At 41.9% G+C, this 20,029-nt stretch overlaps 3 protein-coding genes across 3 annotated transcripts; 2 read left to right on the plus strand and 1 right to left on the minus strand.

Moving 5' to 3' along the window:
- The first annotated feature begins 14 nt into the window (after nt 1-14).
- On the plus strand, nt 15-2,132 carry LOC124327261 (carbonic anhydrase 1-like). Its single transcript, XM_046786249.1, has 7 exons — nt 15-165; nt 231-295; nt 730-788; nt 851-1,201; nt 1,266-1,380; nt 1,442-1,548; nt 1,607-2,132. The coding sequence occupies exons 1-7, from the start codon at nt 143-145 to the stop codon at nt 1,739-1,741; spliced, it is 855 nt and encodes a 284-aa protein (XP_046642205.1). The 5' UTR covers nt 15-142; the 3' UTR covers nt 1,742-2,132.
- Nucleotides 2,133-5,115: 2,983 nt separating this feature from the next.
- Nucleotides 5,116-19,894, minus strand: LOC124326971 (CAD protein-like). Its single transcript, XM_046785709.1, has 27 exons — nt 19,703-19,894; nt 19,477-19,615; nt 18,966-19,242; nt 18,406-18,905; nt 16,650-18,343; nt 16,452-16,583; nt 16,201-16,376; nt 15,735-16,142; nt 15,460-15,678; nt 15,182-15,380; nt 14,957-15,108; nt 14,780-14,884; nt 10,191-10,353; nt 9,826-9,905; nt 8,512-8,760; nt 8,254-8,418; nt 8,018-8,179; nt 7,736-7,904; nt 7,353-7,468; nt 7,070-7,285; nt 6,399-6,995; nt 6,194-6,335; nt 6,061-6,131; nt 5,905-5,973; nt 5,734-5,843; nt 5,462-5,666; nt 5,116-5,394 (listed from the first exon to the last, which is right to left on the minus strand). The coding sequence occupies exons 1-27, from the start codon at nt 19,785-19,787 to the stop codon at nt 5,197-5,199; spliced, it is 6,798 nt and encodes a 2,265-aa protein (XP_046641665.1). The 5' UTR covers nt 19,788-19,894; the 3' UTR covers nt 5,116-5,196.
- On the plus strand, nt 10,656-14,784 carry LOC124327009. Its single transcript, XM_046785788.1, has 3 exons — nt 10,656-11,200; nt 11,729-12,033; nt 12,099-14,784. The coding sequence occupies exons 1-3, from the start codon at nt 10,929-10,931 to the stop codon at nt 14,552-14,554; spliced, it is 3,033 nt and encodes a 1,010-aa protein (XP_046641744.1). The 5' UTR covers nt 10,656-10,928; the 3' UTR covers nt 14,555-14,784.
- Nucleotides 19,895-20,029: the final 135 nt, after the last annotated feature.

The following is a 20,029-nucleotide window of genomic DNA, read 5'->3' on the forward strand; positions in this document are numbered from 1 at the left end:
GGCTTTTCCCAACCGACAGTAGACTATAAAGCCGCTAGGCAAACAGTCCCGCCTTCAGTTACAAAGCAGCGCTCGAAAGCGAAACACACGAAGAAATATTCTCGCCTTTTTTATTGTGATTAATTTGATCAAAGTTTATTAAATGGTCTGGACGGTTGGTGATTGGTAAGTCTATTAGCACTCCAGAAAAATGTAGTGATATTCTTCATCATGTTGTGTCACCTTTACAGGTGCATTTGCGTCCCTGAGTCTATCGAACTCTTATCTCAGTCGGTCCAAAAGTTTTGTGGATGTGGTAAGTGATTTCAGTACATTTTTCTTTTTGTGTGTTAGTCTGTTTACCGTTGTGCTCTAAAGACTGTGAGTGCCAACGATGTGTGACCAATGGTGCAATAGTATTGCAGTGCACGTGGTTTCGAGTTGAATGGACTCGCTTGTACACACTAAACTTTCTCCTAAAAAGCGTAAAAACCCATAAATGACATGTGATGCCTTTGAGCAATATCGACTTTCTCCTTTTCCCCTAAAAATTTTCGAGTTTGTCGACCCTCTTTTGCCCTTGAGTGCCGGAATCTTCTAGAAACGTCAACTTTGAGCCCACGCCCTATTATTTCTTATCAACAAACTAAAATTTGCAAAAGGAAATGGGTGGTTGATTACGTGTGACAATATTTCTTTTTTATTTTGAGTTGACACTTGAGTGACTCATTTTTTGTTTATTTCTCATAGGTCCACACTCGTATACTGCTAAGCATTTCCTGCACGCTCCCGGACATCGTCAGTCACCGGTAAATAATACTCATTCACGTTTTGAAAGAAACTTTATAATTGATAGATTGTTTGAATTCAGATTAACATTCGACCTGATGAAGTTAAGCTTGATCCGCGTTTGAACATCAAACGTCTCACTTGGAATTATCCAAAGGAAACGATTGAATTGCTGAATACCGGATATTGTTGGAAAGCACACGTTCCTACTGAAGGAGCCACTTTGTCTGGAGGTCCATTGTCCCACGACTACAGGCTTGCTCAATATCATTGTCACTGGGGAGAGAACGACCATATCGGATCCGAGCATGTTGTCAATGGGCAATCGTATGGAGCTGAAATACATTTCGTCAACTGGAACACCAAGTACGGAAGCTTCAACGAAGCACTCAAGTACGGAGACGGGTTGGCAGTATTGGGCGTTTTTCTTAAAGTAAGTTTTATACAATTTGACAGTTTGTAAGCTGTTTGAAACTAATTTATACTTGTACTAATAGGTAGGCAAGGAAAATCCTGAACTGAACAAGCTTTGTGAGCTGACAAATGATATCAAGCACAAAGATGAGTGCACCCCATTTAGACACACTTTGGATCCGAACAAGCTACTCCCACGTAATTTTGATTTAATCATTCACTAAAATCTAATTTCTAAGTGTTTTATTTGCATTTACAGAAAAGGGTGCATACTACACTTATCTGGGTTCGTTGACTACCCCTCCCTGCAATGAGTGTGTTATCTGGATTGTGTTCGTGGAACCTATTGAAGTTTCTCATGAACAGGTATGTTAAATTGAACTATTTCCAATATTCAGTCCAAACTTACGTAATTTATTTGCAGTTGGAGTCTTTCCGAGAGATGATGTCTATGAAGAAGGGAGGTTGCAGCCAACCAAGTCGTGAGCACAAGATTTTGAACAATTTCCGTCCGCCGTTGTCTGTTGAGGAGAGGGTGGTCAGTCTTGGGTATTTGTGAACTGCGGGAGTTCAACTGGCCAAATTGTCATCACTATTTTTAGTTATTTTAAAATCGGAAAGAAAAATATGGGATCTTTTTAGGATTCGCGGTTCATATTATATACAGACTTTTCTTTCTGGTCGTGGCCAGGAACCATTTATTATAAACGTAGAACTATTTTTTAAGCGTCACATTTATGCAGATATCTTTATACTGTGCATCCCATGTATCCCCAGCAAAATAATGCCGGAGAAGAATCATCTTCAGGTGTTGACTATGCCAACATTCTATTATAAGGCTTTGTTTATCGTAATGAATTTTTGGATCATCAATTACTATGCAATTGGTTACCAGGGATTTGTAGCGGGGATTTACTACTTCAATCTTTTCAATAAACATTTCAAAATTACTTACGTGTTCGTTTTATGCTTGATGGAATACTTGGCAAAATGAACAAAATAACAGGTTGTAATTCAAACCGGCATTTCTATGAAACCGAACCAGTTACTATGTGCGTCACGAGAGAGAAGCAAATCCACTTCCTTGTTAGATTTTCACGCGACTCCATATGTATGGCCGAAAGGACGGAATCCGGTTACCTTTTTTTTGTTGTTATTTTTCAGTTGCAATCGACATTATTTTTTTTGAAAATTCCCCCCTAAAGCACGTATGCAAGGATGGAGTAGTCTTCGCCATTAGTCAGATTTGCGCATCGCTTCACCACAATAAACAGGATATCCCCAACGTCAATACAAATACAAGTACGTCGTAGTTCTGGAGGTGACTTTCTGATTTGTTGTGGTTATTCCATTTATGGTCATAGTTTAGCATCCGCCCTGTTGTTGTTTTTCCCAACAAACGCAATTGTAATGAAAAGTATTCCATAAAATTTCACAATACTGTTGACTTGTTTTGGGTGACAGTATTTAAATAAAAAGATAGTCTTGAAGTTGGTATGTGTTCCAACCCCAATCTCTTATCAAATCCAAGTCATGCTTCGAACTTTGATTCGATGGTGTCCACGTGACGATTAGATACGCTTAAAGCGCGTGTAAAAAGCATCACGTAACACGATCCATATCTCGGGTGGGATCGGAGGTGTATCGAACTCGATTTAATTCTCTTATTAACTTATAAGGCAAGAAAGCGGAGGGAGGAAAAATTAACCAAACAAACCGCTTCATACCGGATTGAAGAAGGTTATATGAAGGGCATTTGATTTTGGCATCAGCCTGTCTTCGTTCTGGGAAGCTGTTTTTAAATCAACGCTGTTCGGCCATGGCCCACAGCCGCAAATATAACAGACATAAAAATGCAACACCTTAATCGAAATAAAATTGCTAAGTCATAAGTGCAAATTAAACTTCGTGGGTGAAACTAAAAATATTATTCCTTAGCGATTGCCAAAAAGTGAAATTGCATAGTTACAAGGCTTTAGAACTTGCCCAAAAATTGTCTTTGAGGTAGATTATCGTTTCGTGAAGATCGAACGTGGTGAGGTGGGATTGACGGCCGTGGATATTGCTTCCTAATAGTTCCGGAAGCGTTCGTGTTGATAGTAGTAGTGGATTTATCTTCAACCTTCCAGAAAATTCTTCCTTGAACAATCAAGTTGTTTTTAGACTTTCTACATTTCTATTTACCTGTTGCTTTGTGTCAACATTTGAATAGCTTTGGGCACTTTGGTTTGCTGAAACTTCCGATTTGTGATTCTGGAGTTTAGAATTTTCCTCTTTGAGACCTAAAAATACAAAAGTATTAAAGAGTTAAATATATTCTAGGGAACAATCGGCGAATCTTATCTCATCAATTAAAATTTTTAGAAAAAGATTATTGATGGGGGTGAATCTAAACAATTGTGAATCTAATGCAAAAGCTATCCATAAATTTGGCAAGTAACATTGGAACAGCTCTTATTTCCAGGAAATGATTAAATATTTAAATTAGAACGTCATCAACCGTCATCAGAATGCAAAATGTAGTCTCCGTGAAAATGTAACGTGAAGTTGCTGTGGTTGAAACGTAACACCTGGTGAATAAACAACATGGGGGAAATCGAACTAATGTGATTCCTTTTTAAAAAATTCTATCCAAATAAGTAAAACCAGTAGATGGGATGGGCACCAGGGAACCAAATTTGGACACTCACTCTGTTTACATTTGGAATACAAGAATATATTTAAAAAAAAAAACGTGTTTCGACTCACGGTGGCACTCTTCTCTCAGGGAGAAAATTTCGCGATTCATCCCTGCAACTTTGTCCTCGTAGTGACTCTGCAATTCCACCACCTGCGAACGAGTGGCTTGAACGCTATTTTCCGCTGTGCTGAGCTGCAAGATGGATTGACTTTGCCAAAATGAAATTCCCCTTCTTGCTGCCTCAAGACAATCATCAGGATTTAGGCCCATGAGCACCATCTGCGAAATATTATTCGCAAGGCCAAAAAAACATTTACATTAGCTAATTAAGCACTTGATTGTGACATATGTTAATAGTATGATAAATTATTAGTGTATAATACAAATTACCTCAACAAAGTGACTAGGAGGATTCAACTCAGACTGAATGATATCAAATGGACTTGTTAATTGGTGCGAGCAGATGGGACAGATGGCTGGAAGTTTTCCAAGTTCAGCCAAACCACAGGAGGCACAAAAGATATGGCCACAAACAGTAATCCATGGCTGATCTGTCTTATTGGAAACTTCTTGGTAACACGCCGAGACATTACATTTCAATACGAATGGATGCAAGGAATTTGTTTCATTGTCTAGAGTCATATTTTATCACGGTTTTTCAATTCAACACGTGAGAAAAAGTGTCACTTTCGTTCATTCAATTGACAAAATGATTCAGATACGTGTGTTTCTACGAAACAGTTTATAAATCTTAAGACTTTTAAAGAACAAATTTGACTTCGATTTGGTTTACACTCAAGCAAAATTGTGCTGGGATAGAACGTTTCCAAAGATATTTTTCGAAAATTCCATGGTTTCCATTGTAAATAATGCAGCGTTGCCAATTGAGACAAACCTGTAACACTCCAAAACCAGCTGAGAAAACTCAAAAGTCTAAAACAACAGATCTCTAGATCAGACTAAGAAAGTATTGCTGTAAAGAAAAGAAAAATTCGTTTAAGAATGACAGCACAATTTTGATAAACGCAATTATTGAAAAAACAATTATTTTGTATTTATTCTTGTTAAGTTTCCGTGCTAACTACGCCCCCACCATCTAGTAGTAGCGATCTGTGATTGAAAGCAAAACGTGTTTTCTTTTTTTTTTCCCAATCAGATCAGCTACTAGAATACAACAAAATTAAAGAAAATAACAATGAGCAAACGACTAACGAGTGCACACGTGATTCTATAAAATGTTGGAAAGAATAATGGAAATTTTATGTTGTATTTATTCCAATTTGGTTCAAAACAAATAACATCCGACCAAACTGTTAATCGACTTTTGAACCGTTTCAGCATTTCCCGAGAACCATAGCAAGAATGGCCATGCGCACGTACATTCCGGCTTCGGCTTGGCGAAAGTATGCGGCACGAGGATCGCTATCAAAGTCGGGAGAAATTTCAAAAACTCTAGGTAGCGGATGCATGACAACCATACGGCGTTTTGCCAATCGCATCAAATGTGGCGTGACAACAAAATGACCGCAAGCCTGAAAATTGATAGGAAATTAAAATAAATAAAACGTACAAACAAAAATTTTTTTAATGATATCGAACCATATCATATTCCTGTTGTGTGGCAAAGCGTTCACGCTGGATACGAGTCATATACAACACGTCGGTTTCCGGCAGAGCATCCTCGAGCGAACTAAAATTGGTCTGGGGAATTCCCTTTGATCCGATATAATCCATCACTTCATTTGGCATACCCAAGTTGGCAGGACTGACGTAGCGTAAATGAACATTATACAGCGTCAACAAGCTTTAAAAAAATACATTAGTAAAAAATGAGAAATTAAAAGAAATGTAGCGAGTATTAATTTATTTACCGAGCCAAGGAGTGAACAGTTCTTCCATGTTTCAAATCTCCTACCATCGTGATTGTCAGGCCATTGACAGTACCAATCTCTTCACGGATAGTGAACACATCCAACAGAGCCTGTTTTTAAACTCAGTTTTAGTTCTGTTGACTGTTTACGATGAAGAAACTATGTAACTACCTGAGTTGGATGTTCTCCGGTTCCATCCCCAGCATTAATCAACGGACGGCTGGAACGGGCCGCTGCTCGCTATAAAAAGAAATACTCGCACGTTTCATTTAGTTCTTTAATGTAATTAATTATTCGATAATATTCATCAAATAATAATTAACTTACCCCTACTGCACCCGGCTCCGGGTGACGCAAAACCACTACATCGCTGTAACTAGCCATCACTGTAATGGAATCTAATAATTGAAATCGAATATAAATTAGTACACATTTTGAATTCATCAAGGCAATTTCTAACCTTCTAGAGTTTCTCCTTTCTTGGCTGAGGAACTGCTTTCGTCCATATAAATTACTCGGCCGCCCAATCGCTGCATGGCGGCAGAAAAGCTACAGCTGGTCCTAGTGCTGACCTCGTAGAAAACCGAGGCCATAATCTTTCCCTACAAGACCATGAATATGTAAAAACACACTCTATAATGTTGTGTTTTTTAGTAGGATATAACCTTGAGGATGTGGTCGAGCGAGCGCTCCTTCTGGACGCAAAGCCGGAATGTCTGGGCCAGATTGAAAATCGCGTTAAGTTGCTCTTTGGAAAACATGTCCACTGTTAAGATGCACTGGCCTTGTAAGCCGTGATGAGGAAGTGCAGCGGAACCAGAGAAGCTGGAGGTTGCCATTTGTGACGCAGCAGGTGAAACCGGACGAGCCGAAATGCCCTTGGATTGTTGTGGTGGTGAAAGGATGGAGCTGTCAAAACTTCGTGAAACTGGACTAACGGGTCGTCCGGTTGAAGAAGAATCGGTCTGTTGCGGATGCGAGATTCGAAGAGTCGGCAAAGTCGGGCCGACAGACAACGAACGAATCTTGGGAATTCCCAGTTCGCTGAACATTTGGCCGTACAGTTCACGCGTTTCACTCGTGTGTCGATGAAAATGGACATCGTCTTCACCATTTCCAGATGTCTGACTGCCAGAAACATTGTAAGCTGCTGAGCGCGTCACTCTAGGATCGCCCAAATCAGAAAATTCCATATGAGGGATCGAGAAGTTGGATTGATCAGGTTCACGAACATCTTGTCCAAATCCAGGTTGGGCAATGATCTATCGATTCGATAAAATTTTATTTCGAATGTTCATATTTTTGAACGATAAAGTTTTAATGAAGATTTGCTTACAGATCCATCAATGTAGACAACTTCGCCTCGAAGAACGACACGTTTAACGGCCCCTTTGACTTTCCGTCCAGCAAAAGGGGACCACTTGGCTTTTGAAAAGACATTAGCATCCGGAAGAACCCAATCTTCTTCAAGATCAATTTCAACATAAGTATTGGATTGATCTGGCAACTTGAAAATGCGTTTTGGGTTATGGTGACACTTATTGACGACGTCCTACACTCAAAAGTACAAATTAATAAAGAAATGACATAACAACTGATAACGACGAATTTATAAATACCTGGAGACTCAATTGTCCTTTGTTAACGGCGGTGAGTAACAAGGGAAGCATAGTTTCCAAACCCGGATAACCAGGTGGGCTATTATCGCTCATTTTTTCTTCCAAAGTATGTGGAGCTGTAGGTGGGGAGTTAAAAATATTAAAGCAATTAAATTTTATAACTTATAAACGCCCCTGTAAATTTGGTATCAATTTGTGACATCTAAAAATCGAAACATTTGACGTCTTTTCATCAATGACATATCGTTATCTTTTTTTAACATTTGACACATTTGACAGGTCAATGTGTCAAAAGAGAATGAAAAACAAATGATTTTATCTCGATGGCCAATAGAATTTTTTTTTATTGGGACGGGACAAATTTTCAAACTTTTGTTGTATACCGTGATCCGTTGCGAAACAGTCGATAATGCTCAAATTATCCCAAAGGGCTTGTTGGTCTTCGGGACTAGCCAAACGTGGACGAACTTCACCCTTGGTGCCGAAAGCGGGCAAATCATTTGAGTTCAGAAACAAGTGGTGGGGGCAAACTTCACAAGTGACAGGCAAACCCTAGATTATAAGAATAAGCAAGACTAATAATAAGTATGTCGTCAAAACTATGACTTTACACAAGAAACATTGTCCCTTCAGGTTTAAGTTATGAAATCTGTCCAACTCTTAACCTTTTTCTTTGCAGCTTTGATGATTTCGATCTCATCTCGGGTGGCCACATGACAAACATGGACAGAGCGGTTATTGAGTGAAGCCAATAAAATAACAGCGGCAGTGGTCCGTCCCTCGGCATGGACACAAATAGGCACTCCTTTCGGCCAATTTTCGAAATGCTGTAAAACGAGATACATAAAACCAGTCGTTTCCTCCATAAAATGAGATTGTCATACGACGAACGACAATTTACTTTAAGCCATTGTTGAATCCCGTCCAATTTAAGGGTGGTAAAGGTTTCGTTGAGGTACATTTTGAGCCCGACAACGTGGGAGGAAAGCTCGATTATTTCTTCAAAATTAGTCGCCGAGGCGCCCATGAAAATCCCGTAATCACAACGGGCGCCTTTCTTAGCCAGCTGTGCAAACACGGAAAATAAAAGTGTGAGTCAAGAATCGTTAGTAAATTGGTGTAAGAAAAGGACATAGCGGGATGGTGCGCAAAAACTCACATCCTTGATAAGGTGAAGAGCCGCCTTATCAGTGATTGTTGGCTGAGTGTTCGGCATGGCCAGGACCATGGTGACACCTCCAGAAAGAGCGGCAGCAGTTCCAGACGAAAAATCCTCTTTATGTGTGCCGCCAGGTTCCCGTAGATGGACGTGAACGTCGATCAAACCCGGGATCCGAACTAATCGGCGTGACGTCATACAATCCACGTGCGGTTTCATCTTTGGCGCTTTACCCACCAATCTCAAAGCCTGTCAAAAGAAATTTAGTAGAAAACCAATTAAAATTTTTCAGGCGGTTCAAAAATAACACGATCAAAATTTGTCTTGGCTACTTGATGGTAACTCCCGGTGGATCGTAATCAAAGTAATCAAAAACAATTTCAGTCAGTCAGACAGAAGGGATTATAAATGATTAAAAGATTGCGCGACCTACTTTATGTACTTAGTAAATCATACAACTTTTCACAGATAAAGTGACGCACCACGCAATGGTCTTTTTTATTTCTAAATCTTTTTTTACGATAAAATTGAAAAGGTAGAAAATAAAAAAACTCACTCGGCTCACAGCTGAATTACTTTTTTCCCAGACCCAATGGCCGGCCGTAGCAGCCACCGGTGCGGCTGCCGATACGACGTGAAGTAACATAATGTTACAGCGAAACGATTCACCTTAGCGACGAGGGCACGTGATGTTTAATCGCCATTAGAAACAGCGCAAACACAGCAGACAGCAAGTAATTCTAATCAGAAAACAGCGAAGCAATGCGAGTTTTTCTCGAGCGAATTGGGCCAGTGACAAAGTCACTTGTGTTGCTATCCACTAGGCGCCAAACACAACTATAGGCTTGCGGGCCTGTTGCCAGTTGGACACGACCGAAAGGCTTCCGACACATTTTTTTTCAATCTATTTTCATCCGCTCTTTTTGGAACGGAGCGCAGGTAACTAGAAATAACTGACTCCGTCTTTAAAGGTCAACAGTTGAATATTTCGATGGCGAGCCAAAACAATAAAAAACAAACAGTGGGCAGAAAGCTTCTGACGTCGCTCTTATCACGCACCTGATTACACACATACGAGCTTAAATGTATTAAGTTATTTCGTTATTTCAACCTCTTTTTTTCAAATTTCATAGTTTGAAAACACGAAATAAGCTAGAGACTCACTTATGGTATTATCTCCATTCCAAATGCTACTGATTAATAGTGATGATATTTCACACGTCAGAGTTGTTATTGTTTCACCATTTCTGACTTGCGTCACGTCAAATTTCCCATCACAAATACTAATGATTTTACATTTTACTTTTTCTTTACCTCAACGAGAAGTTTGGCGCATTTGATGTCCGTTATTAAAGGCACTGCGTAATCAACAGCCATACGTCGGGTCCGGTAACCTGCATAACACAAAATTATTGAAAATGTCAATAAAACAAATTTGTAATGTAAACGCGGTAAACAACATACACTGGCCTATCTAGTTTTAAACTAAATTTGACACTTCACTATTCAGTAGTCGGATGTAAATCTAAGTGGTTTGTGTAAGTGCAATGTAATGATAAGGTAAATTACATAAGATAACTAAAAGAGTAACGTTTTAAGGTATCTTTTAGAACCAAACCGAGAAGGAAATAAAAAAAACCGTAACATTAAGTCATAGAACCAATTGAAAAATACGTTACCATGAGTGGAGAACGAAGAGACTCGTCTGGCTCCTCCATGTCTCATCGGTAAATTGATGACGAGATCCAATTGTTTGTGAGCTAAAAAGTCCGCCATGTTGTTGAGTTGACCTTTGCTGGTAATCTCACCAATGTCATCATAAGCCCATTCAATCGATTCCACCTGATCATAAAAACAAAATGAAATGCATTGTTCAGGAATCAATCACACACACCATTCGATAGATGTCAATTTCAACATTACAGATCACGACTTGTATCACGAACCGGACGTGACATTTAAAACATTCCAGCATATCCAGTTGCGTCTATCTGAATTATGCGTGACGTCACTTAACAGTTACAGAATTTACCAAGTGGCAAAGGGCGATCTAAGACCTATTTATTCGTTCACCCCCACCAGTCGTGTTCACGCTCCTGAACGGTGCGTGGTGTCCGTGGTGTTCCGTTGATAAGGCGTGTCCCTGTTCTATCTTTCCTTTCTCCCTTCCTCCCTCCTTTCAAAATTTGTGATTCGGATGGGGAAAATGCCACCATTTCTACGCTGATAAACAAAAATGAGATACCGCAAGAAAGAAAAGGCCGACTTGATCTCCATTGGTCAACAGTATTGAGTTGACCGCTGCAAACGGGGAGCGCGCAGCTCAATTTGATAACCGACGGATATTTGGTCTCAAAAACAAAACACAAAGTGTCAAAGTTAATTCACCAACAAGTTCGTTTGGCGTTTGGTGTAGAATGGGAAATAATTGTTGTCACGGCCAATCGGAACCGGTTCTTGACTTCGAGACGGAAGATGTACAGGCGGTTCCCGGATCATCCGTCACTCGCAGGCCTCGCCACGACGACTTCAGAAATCCGCAGCAGAAGATTAACGAGTACCAAGAGATCTTGCGTGAAAATCAGATGGATAGTTTAAACAAAATGCGCGAGAATTTGAAAAAAAGGCCGGAGGTTTTCCTACTCAACAACGTCATCCTGGCTATCCAGTTTTTTGACAATTTTGACAGGTAATAACAAAGTTTCCTACAAAGCTAACAAATACCGACATTGTACTCGTCTGTCCACGTGCGGCTAAGCGTCCAGACGGGGAAAAAACATTTTGAAATTGTTTTAATTGCGACTGGCGCCAGGTGACAGATAACATCCATTTAAAGAGGACAGATATGACATTTAGAATTGCAAGGCGGTGTAAATAAGTCGGTACAAAAACTAATTTGAATAGTCAAGCATTAACTTTCGTGTTTTCATAAATCTGCAATAGTTTAGTCTAAAATGTTTCAAGAGATTGTCACATTCTTGAATAACAGACAGAGACCAAGGGAAAGCTGCCTTATCTCGTGGAACATATGACGCACAAAAGGTGTCAAATTTATCACGAGATATTGTCGACATTCCTTGATAAATCTTTTGTTCGAGAGCTCGCAAAGTACATTTGAAATATTAATTGGGTTTCATACATTCGTAAAGCAAAACTAAAGAATCATTGCAAAGAGATCTTAAACTAACGAATGTTTGGTTATTTTTTATCATTGTAGAGATAAAGAAGCCATCCGATCCAGAAAGACGGAACAAGAATTGGCTGTCAACAGTTCCCTAGGTGATATTCGTCGGAGTTGTCATTACGAAGGTGCCTTAACCGAAGTTGTGGGCCTAGACTATCGTTACCAACCCAAAGGAGCTAGTTTGCCCGAAGTGGTGACCAACTTGCGATACAACATCATTCACCGGAATTTGGAAGTCTACCCAAAAGAACAATACTCTTCGCTGGTTTGCAATGAATACACATCAGCCGACGATCCCATTTACCGATTCTGCATGGAAGACGTCGAAAAATTCCCTGGTAAAAACGCCGCATCAATTTCAAAAATTACAAACGCGCCAAACTAAAAGTCTAATTTAATTCAGGTTGGGTCATGTTGCGTTGCGTCGACATCCCGAATAATCACCGCAAATCAGACGGGACTCACTCTACTACCTACGATAGAGTAGACAACGATAGCGAAGGATATTATGGCAAATCAAGCGATTACGACAGTCCAAAGTCGAGCGTCTTATGCGACAGCACACCGTCAGTGTCTGAAGTTGGCATCACGCCTAAACAAACTTCAGCTACTCCGGAAATTTCCAAGCGACCACCCATGAAAACACCAGAGCTTAGCAGCTCATCATCGAGTGACGACGACGACGACGATGGTGGGGATGAGTTTCCGTCCTCGGGAACAGAATTGATGAGAGCTATCGAGAACCGAATGAAAAGTAGAGATAATCGAGCTCACGTCTCATCTGTACCTCTATCGGATGATTTCTCTCGCAAAAAAACACCCAAACCGGAACCAATTGTTCCTACACTTCCCGTTAAGATTAAACATAAGAGGCGTGTAATTAAGTCGATCGAATATTCGAGCGATGAGGACTACGACTACACGTCCATAAACGACCTTCCCCGCCCTCTGGAAAGAATGCCCGTTCCGTCAAAACATCGCAATTCAGCCCTATCGCCCGAATGTTTCCAATCACTAAAGGTAAAAATCGTCGACGCAATAGACAATCCATTGGGACTAGGCTCTCAATTCGAATGGAAAACATACCTGTCTTCGGCGGCTGTTTTCGGACAGTTCACCGAGTCATTTTACGATTGGAGTCAAAAGCTGGACCGCAATTTACAAGATGCCAGTGCCTACAAGGCGGCAATTTGCTGCCCATTGATCAAACCAGCATCCAACTGCCAATACCGGACAACTGTTGAGTTCGTGCCCGTTATTCCCGTTGCCCAATGGCCTGACATTGCTCGAGAATGGAAAACCCGCAAACGTACACCCGTTCTGGACAATCGCACCAATATCGAATACAGATGGCCGCAACCTACTCAAATAGAGACTATCATCAAACAAGGCTGTCATCTGATAACAGAAGGTGGCAAATTCCGAGGCCACACATCGGCAAACGCCAAGTTGCAATGGCAACTAAGTTTTGGAGCCGCGCACGAAACTCTTCTCTCATCTTTGAGTGAACCGCACCTACGCGCTCTGCTCTGGTGTCGTCTCATCTTCCATCACGTCGTAGCTCCCCTCGGCGTCCTATCTCAATACCACCTTGAGACCATCTTCTTTTGGCAGATTGAGTCTAACTACACCAACTGGAACGAGCACTCTCTGGGCGAGAACATTATGGCGATATTCAAGGCACTGTACGATTCCATCCAGCAGCGAAAACTACCTCACTATTTCATCCGCAAGCGCAATTTACTCTCCACCAGAGCTCCAAAAGACCTGGTCAAGGCCCAAGGTAGGCTATTCCGACTGACAGAAAGGTTTGTCCCACTAGTCTTGGAGACGGCCAAACAATTACAAACTTCAAATTCAACCTTCCCGTTTCCCGATTTGGCACGAATGTGGGAGATTGCAACAACTAAATTGACCATCGATTCCATCAATCCGGCTCTGGGAGGTCCCACCCGACACCTCAGCAGTAGCGAGGGCAGCTTGAATGGAACGAAAAAGAAGAAGGCCAGTAGCAGGTCAGGCGATGAAGGATTCTGGGAAACGATGACGTCGGGCGACAAAACTCGGGACCTTCTACGCAAGGAGAGGGCGCGTATCGATGCCGAAGAGAGAGAGAAACGGCCAGTCACGGTGGTTGAACCAGTCGAAAAAATGGACGCACAAATCACCGCGTTTAATATTAGTCAGAGGAAACTTTTGCTTGAACTTTTCATCGATCACTTTATCCAAATGGTCAAGTCTTGCAACAAAATCCGGGATTATCGCAAGAGCACAGTGTTTCTGGATCAAGCCTTTAATCTATCGATTCTTCTCAGGGAAGAAGGATATGATGATTTGGCCAATGCTCGACTCGACGTCATCGAACATTTACGAAACGCATCTCGTCAGGGTCAATTCACAGAGGCTATGGTGAATATTCCTGGATCACCCTGCGTTTTCCCTACAGGTGTTGAACAACCTACTGGTCGGCCACTGTCGGGTAGTTATGGAGTTCAACGAAACAATAGTTTGTCCAATGGTAGTATTCTTTCCACCCCACTTCCGCTGACTCCAGTTGAACGCTCCTTCCTTTCCAACGCCAAAAACGGGCAGGTCAAGCCAAAATCGTCTTTTAGCCACGAGCAGGATTTCTTGAACGGACCGATTATCCCGACGTTAAACGAGACTCTGGCGATATCCTCCAACGCAAAGTCGACCATAACTACGGCAGCCGTCATCGAAAGCGTTCGATCTAGCGAGGCGGAACCCACAGACCAATTCGACACGCCACCAATTATTCATAGAGTAATCAACATAACAACAATAACAACTGCCTCTCAACAATCGGACGAAGATATGGACGAATCGACCGATTTCTAAATCACAATCGTCATAAAATTGTTTTAGGTTTTCTAAATTTTGGGATCAAATTAAGAAATGGTCCCCCACCCCCCAAAAAAAATATATAATAATATGCGCGCATTTCTTTCAAGTTCTTCCGAGTTTCTCATGTAAATGTTTTCATAAATTTTCGCTGTACCAATATTTAATTTCGCTTGTTTTCCCCATGTTAGAAAGTGTTGGCAAATAGATTTTATCACTTACCGTAATTCCGTGGTCGTTGTAGAAATCAGCTGTTCCAAGACTGGCATACAACTTGTAGCCCAGCTTCTCCAAAGTCCGGACGCTGGGAAGCATCTCGTTCTTGTGCTATATATTTTAAACAACATTTATGTAGATTATAGCGGCATTATTATAAAATTCATAATGAACATGCAATACTTTATAGCTGCCGACAGATAGAAGGATGCTGTTTTTGGGTATGGCCATACCAGTGCTCATCAAAGCTTTCAGGTAAGCTTCGTAGCGATTCTCTCCAAAACAAGCCACTTCTCCTGTGGACGCCATTTCAACGCCGAGCATTACATCAGCTCCTGTGTTACAAAACACGAGGAATATCGTTATCTCTTTATTATTTACACGGCGAGCGTAAGATTAACCACGTACCTGCCAAACGTGAGAATGAGAACTGTGGAACTTTGACACCCACTTTATCGCAACCGCGTAAAACGTCTACTGGATCTACACGTTGCCCAACTATTACTTTTGTAGCCATAGCAATAAAATCATGCTCGAGCGTTTTTGAGACAAAAGGAAACGAGCGTGATACTCTCAGGTTACACTCAATGACCTGCAATTCATTATCCTATTTATGACGTAAAATAAAAAAAAAGATGAAAAATTTTAGAAGATTACACACGGTAAAAATTATTTAGCTTCTTCACCTTGGCGATGAGTTGCATATTGAACGGACCCGACACTTCCAAGGACATGGCAATGGCGCGACAAATGTTTTGAATTTTGGACAGCGTCTCGTTGTTGAGATCCTGTGGAGGGGTTACGAGTGTTGCATCACCCGAATGTACTCCAGCATTCTCAACGTGTTCTGAGACAGCCATGCAGAGCAACTGACCATCTTGGGCGACAGCATCAACATCAATTTCCTGGTTTTCAATTAAAGTTATTATTTACTTAATCAATGACCAACTAACTCAGTTACCTTTGCTTCCAGGATAAATTTGGAAATGACGACTGGATACTCTTTGGAAATGGCACTGGCTTTACTTAAATAAGTTTCCAAATCTTGAGGGGAGTGAGCAACATTCATGGCCGCACCACTCAGAACGTAAGATGGCCGTACGAGGCACGGAAAACCAACATCTTCGCAAAACTCGATGGCCAATTTCAAGTTGGTCAACTCTTTCCATCTTGGTTGTAAAATTCCAATGCGGTCGAGCATACGTGAGAATTTGAAACGATTCTCTGCACAGTCGATACTCTCAGGAAGTGTGCCGAGGATTTTGGCGCGTTGACGGTGAAGTTCCATGGCAATGTTATTGGGTAATTGACCTCCCATGCTCAGAATGACTCCTTCGGGAGCCTCCATGTTGTAAATGTCCATGACAACCTGTAAAAACGATAGAATATAGGAAGCTGTGGTACAAATAACTGATGGAAAATCATACCTCAAAAGTAATTTCTTCAAAATACAGCCGATCGCACATGTCGTAGTCAGTACTGACTGTTTCAGGATTGTAATTAATCATAACAGTCTTACGGCCAAGATTGCGAAGTTCTCGCAAACAACCCACAGCACACCAGTCAAATTCGACTGAGCTACCGATCCGGTAGACGCCAGACCCTAACAAGTGATAACCACATCCAAATTATAATATAATAGTTGTTTTCCTGAAAAGAAAAACGATAAATACGTTACCGATAACCATAGTGTATCCTCCAGGAAAAGTCAAGTCGTGGGCGTTTCCATTATAAGTCAAGTAAAGATAGTTCGTATGAGCCGGCCATTCTGCTGCTACAGTATCAATCTGCTTAACGAACGGCGTGATAGCTGGAGAGAAAACGGAGTGAGTTAATGCAAATGTTTTATGAATTTCCAAGTGTCACCACAACTTACCGTATTCTTCGCGCTTGCTGCGGATAGCCAGTTCAGTGCTTCCTATGCACGAAGCAATTTGCTTGTCGGAGAAACCCATCCTTTTGGCTTCCAGAAGTAGTTGGCTGGTTAGTTCCTTTTCGCTCTGTGATTCAAGGTTGTTGTAACAGCCGATAATGTTCTGCATTTTTACCAGGAACCAACGGTCGATCTTGGTCAACTCGTAAAGACGATCCACAGTGTAGCCTTTTTTAAGAGCGGCCGCCAGGACAAACATCCGCTTGTCGGTGGGACACTCCAGCTCGTCATCCGAGACCGTGTTGAGATTGGGATCAAAGCCGAGAACGTTTTCATCCACCATCCGCATGGCTTTTTGGAAAGCTTCTTCAAATCGACGGCCGACGGCCATGACTTCTCCAACGCTCTTCATAGAGCTTCCTATCTTGGCACTGACGCGCATAAACTTGCTTAAATCCCAACGCGGGATCTTGACGACACAGTAATCCATACTGGGCTCAAAGCAAGCGGTGGTCGATTCAGTCACAGAGTTCCGTAAGACGGGCAACGGGATTCCAAGAGCAAGTTTTGCAGCAATGTAGGCTAAAGGGTAACCGGTGGCTTTGCTGGCCAGCGCCGAACTGCGCGATAGACGAGCGTTAACCTCGATGATGTAGTACTCTTGTGAATTGGGATTTAGAGCGTATTGGATGTTACATTCACCCACGACGCCCAAGTGGCGTACGACTTTGATGGCTGTGGTACGCAGCATGTTGTACTCGCGGTTAGTTAACGTCTGGCTGGGAGCGACGACGATAGACTCTCCGGTGTGGATACCAAGAGGATCGACATTTTCCATGTTACAAACGGTAACGCAATTGTTGAAAGCGTCGCGGACAACTTCGTACTCGACTTCTTTCCATCCCTTCAAAGACTTGTCGATAATCAATTGATTGGAATGGGCGAATGCAGACTGGGCTAGGGAACGCAGTTGTTCAGGATTATCTGCAAATCCAGAACCCAATCCTCCCAACGTGTAAGCAGCTCGAGCAAGAACAGGATAGCCCAGTTTTTCAGCGGCATCTAATGCTTCTTCGAACGAATAGGCTGCGGCACTAGGAGCCACTCTCTCGCCAACTTCGGCCACTTTCTCGGCAAAGAGCTTGCGATCCTCCGAGTCGATGATGGATTGAATAGGGGTGCCAAGAACTTTGACTCCGTACTTTTCGAGAACACCTGACTTGTTCAATTCAATGCCACAGTTGAGAGCCGTCTGCCCACCAAAAGTCAGAAGAATCCCTTCAGGTCGTTCTTGACGGATCACCTGTTTGACGTAATGTGGTGTGATGGGTAGAAAGTAGACTTTATCAGCCATGCCTTTCGATGTCTGCACAGTGGCAATGTTTGGATTAATCAGGATTGAGTGGATTCCTTCTTCCTTTAAAGCCTTGATGGCTTGCGAACCGGAATAGTCGAATTCTCCGGCCTGACCGATAGAAAGACCGCCAGATCCGAGGAGCAACACCTTTCGAGGTTTGCAGATTCCTTCGAGGGACGTAGGAGTTGGAATACAATCTGCCGAAAGATATTGCTGGATGCGTTCTTTGATGACAGGATTCATGTTTCCGACTCGAGAATTATTGACAGCATCCAAGAAAACTGTAAACAAATCTTCCAGATCCTCTGGCCCTGCCATATGTTCGGGATGGAACTGGACACTATAAAATTACATAATAAAATGTTAAACGTGAAATTCAGAAATAAAATCACTGATCATTACCTGAAAAATGGCAGCGTTTTATGCACGATGCCTTCATTTGTACCATCATTAGCATTGGTGAAAAGAGGACACCATTCTGGATCAGAGTGTGAATCTACCTTGACGGCGAATCCGTGATTCTGAGAAGTGATGAAGCACCTCCCAGTTCCTTCATGAGTACACGGCTGATTGACACCGCGATTGCCGTACTTCATTTTGAATGTGGTGAATTTGGCAGCCAGTGCGAGCAGTTGATGTCCAAGACAGATGCCAAAGATGGGTTTGGTGCTTGATGAAAGAAGGCGTCGAAGATTGGTAATGGTCACTTCACATTGCGATGGATCACCAGGTCCGTTACTGATGAACAATCCGTCATATTCGGACGGATTCAACGGGTGGTTCCACGGGACAAGATCAACTCGTGCTCCTCGAGACAGGAAGCAACGTAGTTGATGGTATTTTAAACCACAATCGATGGCACAAATACGAGGACTGCCTTCAGGATTAAAAGTTTGTGGCGTCTAGAAATACAATTTTTATTTAGAGATTGATTTTCTTTTGGATAAAATATTTTATCTTACCGTAATAGAAACTTCTTCCACCAAGTTGCGAAGATTAGGGTCGGCCCACACGCCCAATTCCTTTGGTATATCTTCACCCAGGAAAATTTTGCCGAGCACTGTTCCTTTTTCGCGAATCATTTGTGTCAATTGACGGGTGTCAATCCCACTAATTCCCGGTACACCTTCATTCTTAAGCCAACTATCCAGTGTCTGTTCCTGACTCCAATGGCTAGGAACATCACACAGCTCAGACACGATAAGACCAGCTGCCCAAATACGACGGGATTCGAACCATCTAAATACCAATCAAGATTACTGACCAACCCAAAAAAAAACACATATCTAGTAGCTATATGGTTTGATGTTTTAAACGAATAATACAAAAACGACTAATCAAAGTCAAAGATGGCGTTGCGTGAGAAATATTACGTCACGAGCACATGTTGCCTCTACACTTGGTGATTCGAAACCAAACACTTATCAAAAATCAATCTAATGAACACGATGCGGTGATAAAATGAGGACATACTTTGGGAGTTGAAACTCATCGAGTTCTTTGCTGGGTACTCCGTAATTTCCGATTAAAGGATAAGTTGGCACGAGGATTTGAGCACAATAAGATGGATCCGTCAACGACTCGGGGTATCCCACCATACCCGTTTGAAAGACTTGACACATTATAAATAAAATTTAGAAAAATAAAAATTTTAAACTCTCGTTTCTTTTTAGATAAGTATATGGCGATTCTCACTCACCCACTTCGCCTGACGTGTTGACGGGAGCACCGAAATGCTTGCCGATAAAGAAAGCTCCATTTTCGAGAACTAAAACGGCTTTCATGGTGTAAATGGTTTTGCGACTTTGAACGCACGTGGTCAAATTGAAGTGTGGAGACGGCACTGCGTTGTCCTACTCTGGCACGAGCAGACTGATCACTACGCCCACCAGTAGACGTCTAGGACTAGGAAACCCCCTTGACAACACACAAATCGCCGAAGGCCCCCCTCCAAAAATCAAAAACGTTCTATGGGGAGGGGTAGCCTACAGATAGAGTATTTGACCTTGACTGTTGGAAACAATAA

The sequence above is a fragment of the Daphnia pulicaria genome, chromosome 2 (genome assembly GCF_021234035.1).
Source record: "Daphnia pulicaria isolate SC F1-1A chromosome 2, SC_F0-13Bv2, whole genome shotgun sequence".
Classification (NCBI taxonomy): Eukaryota; Metazoa; Arthropoda; class Branchiopoda; order Diplostraca; family Daphniidae; genus Daphnia; species Daphnia pulicaria.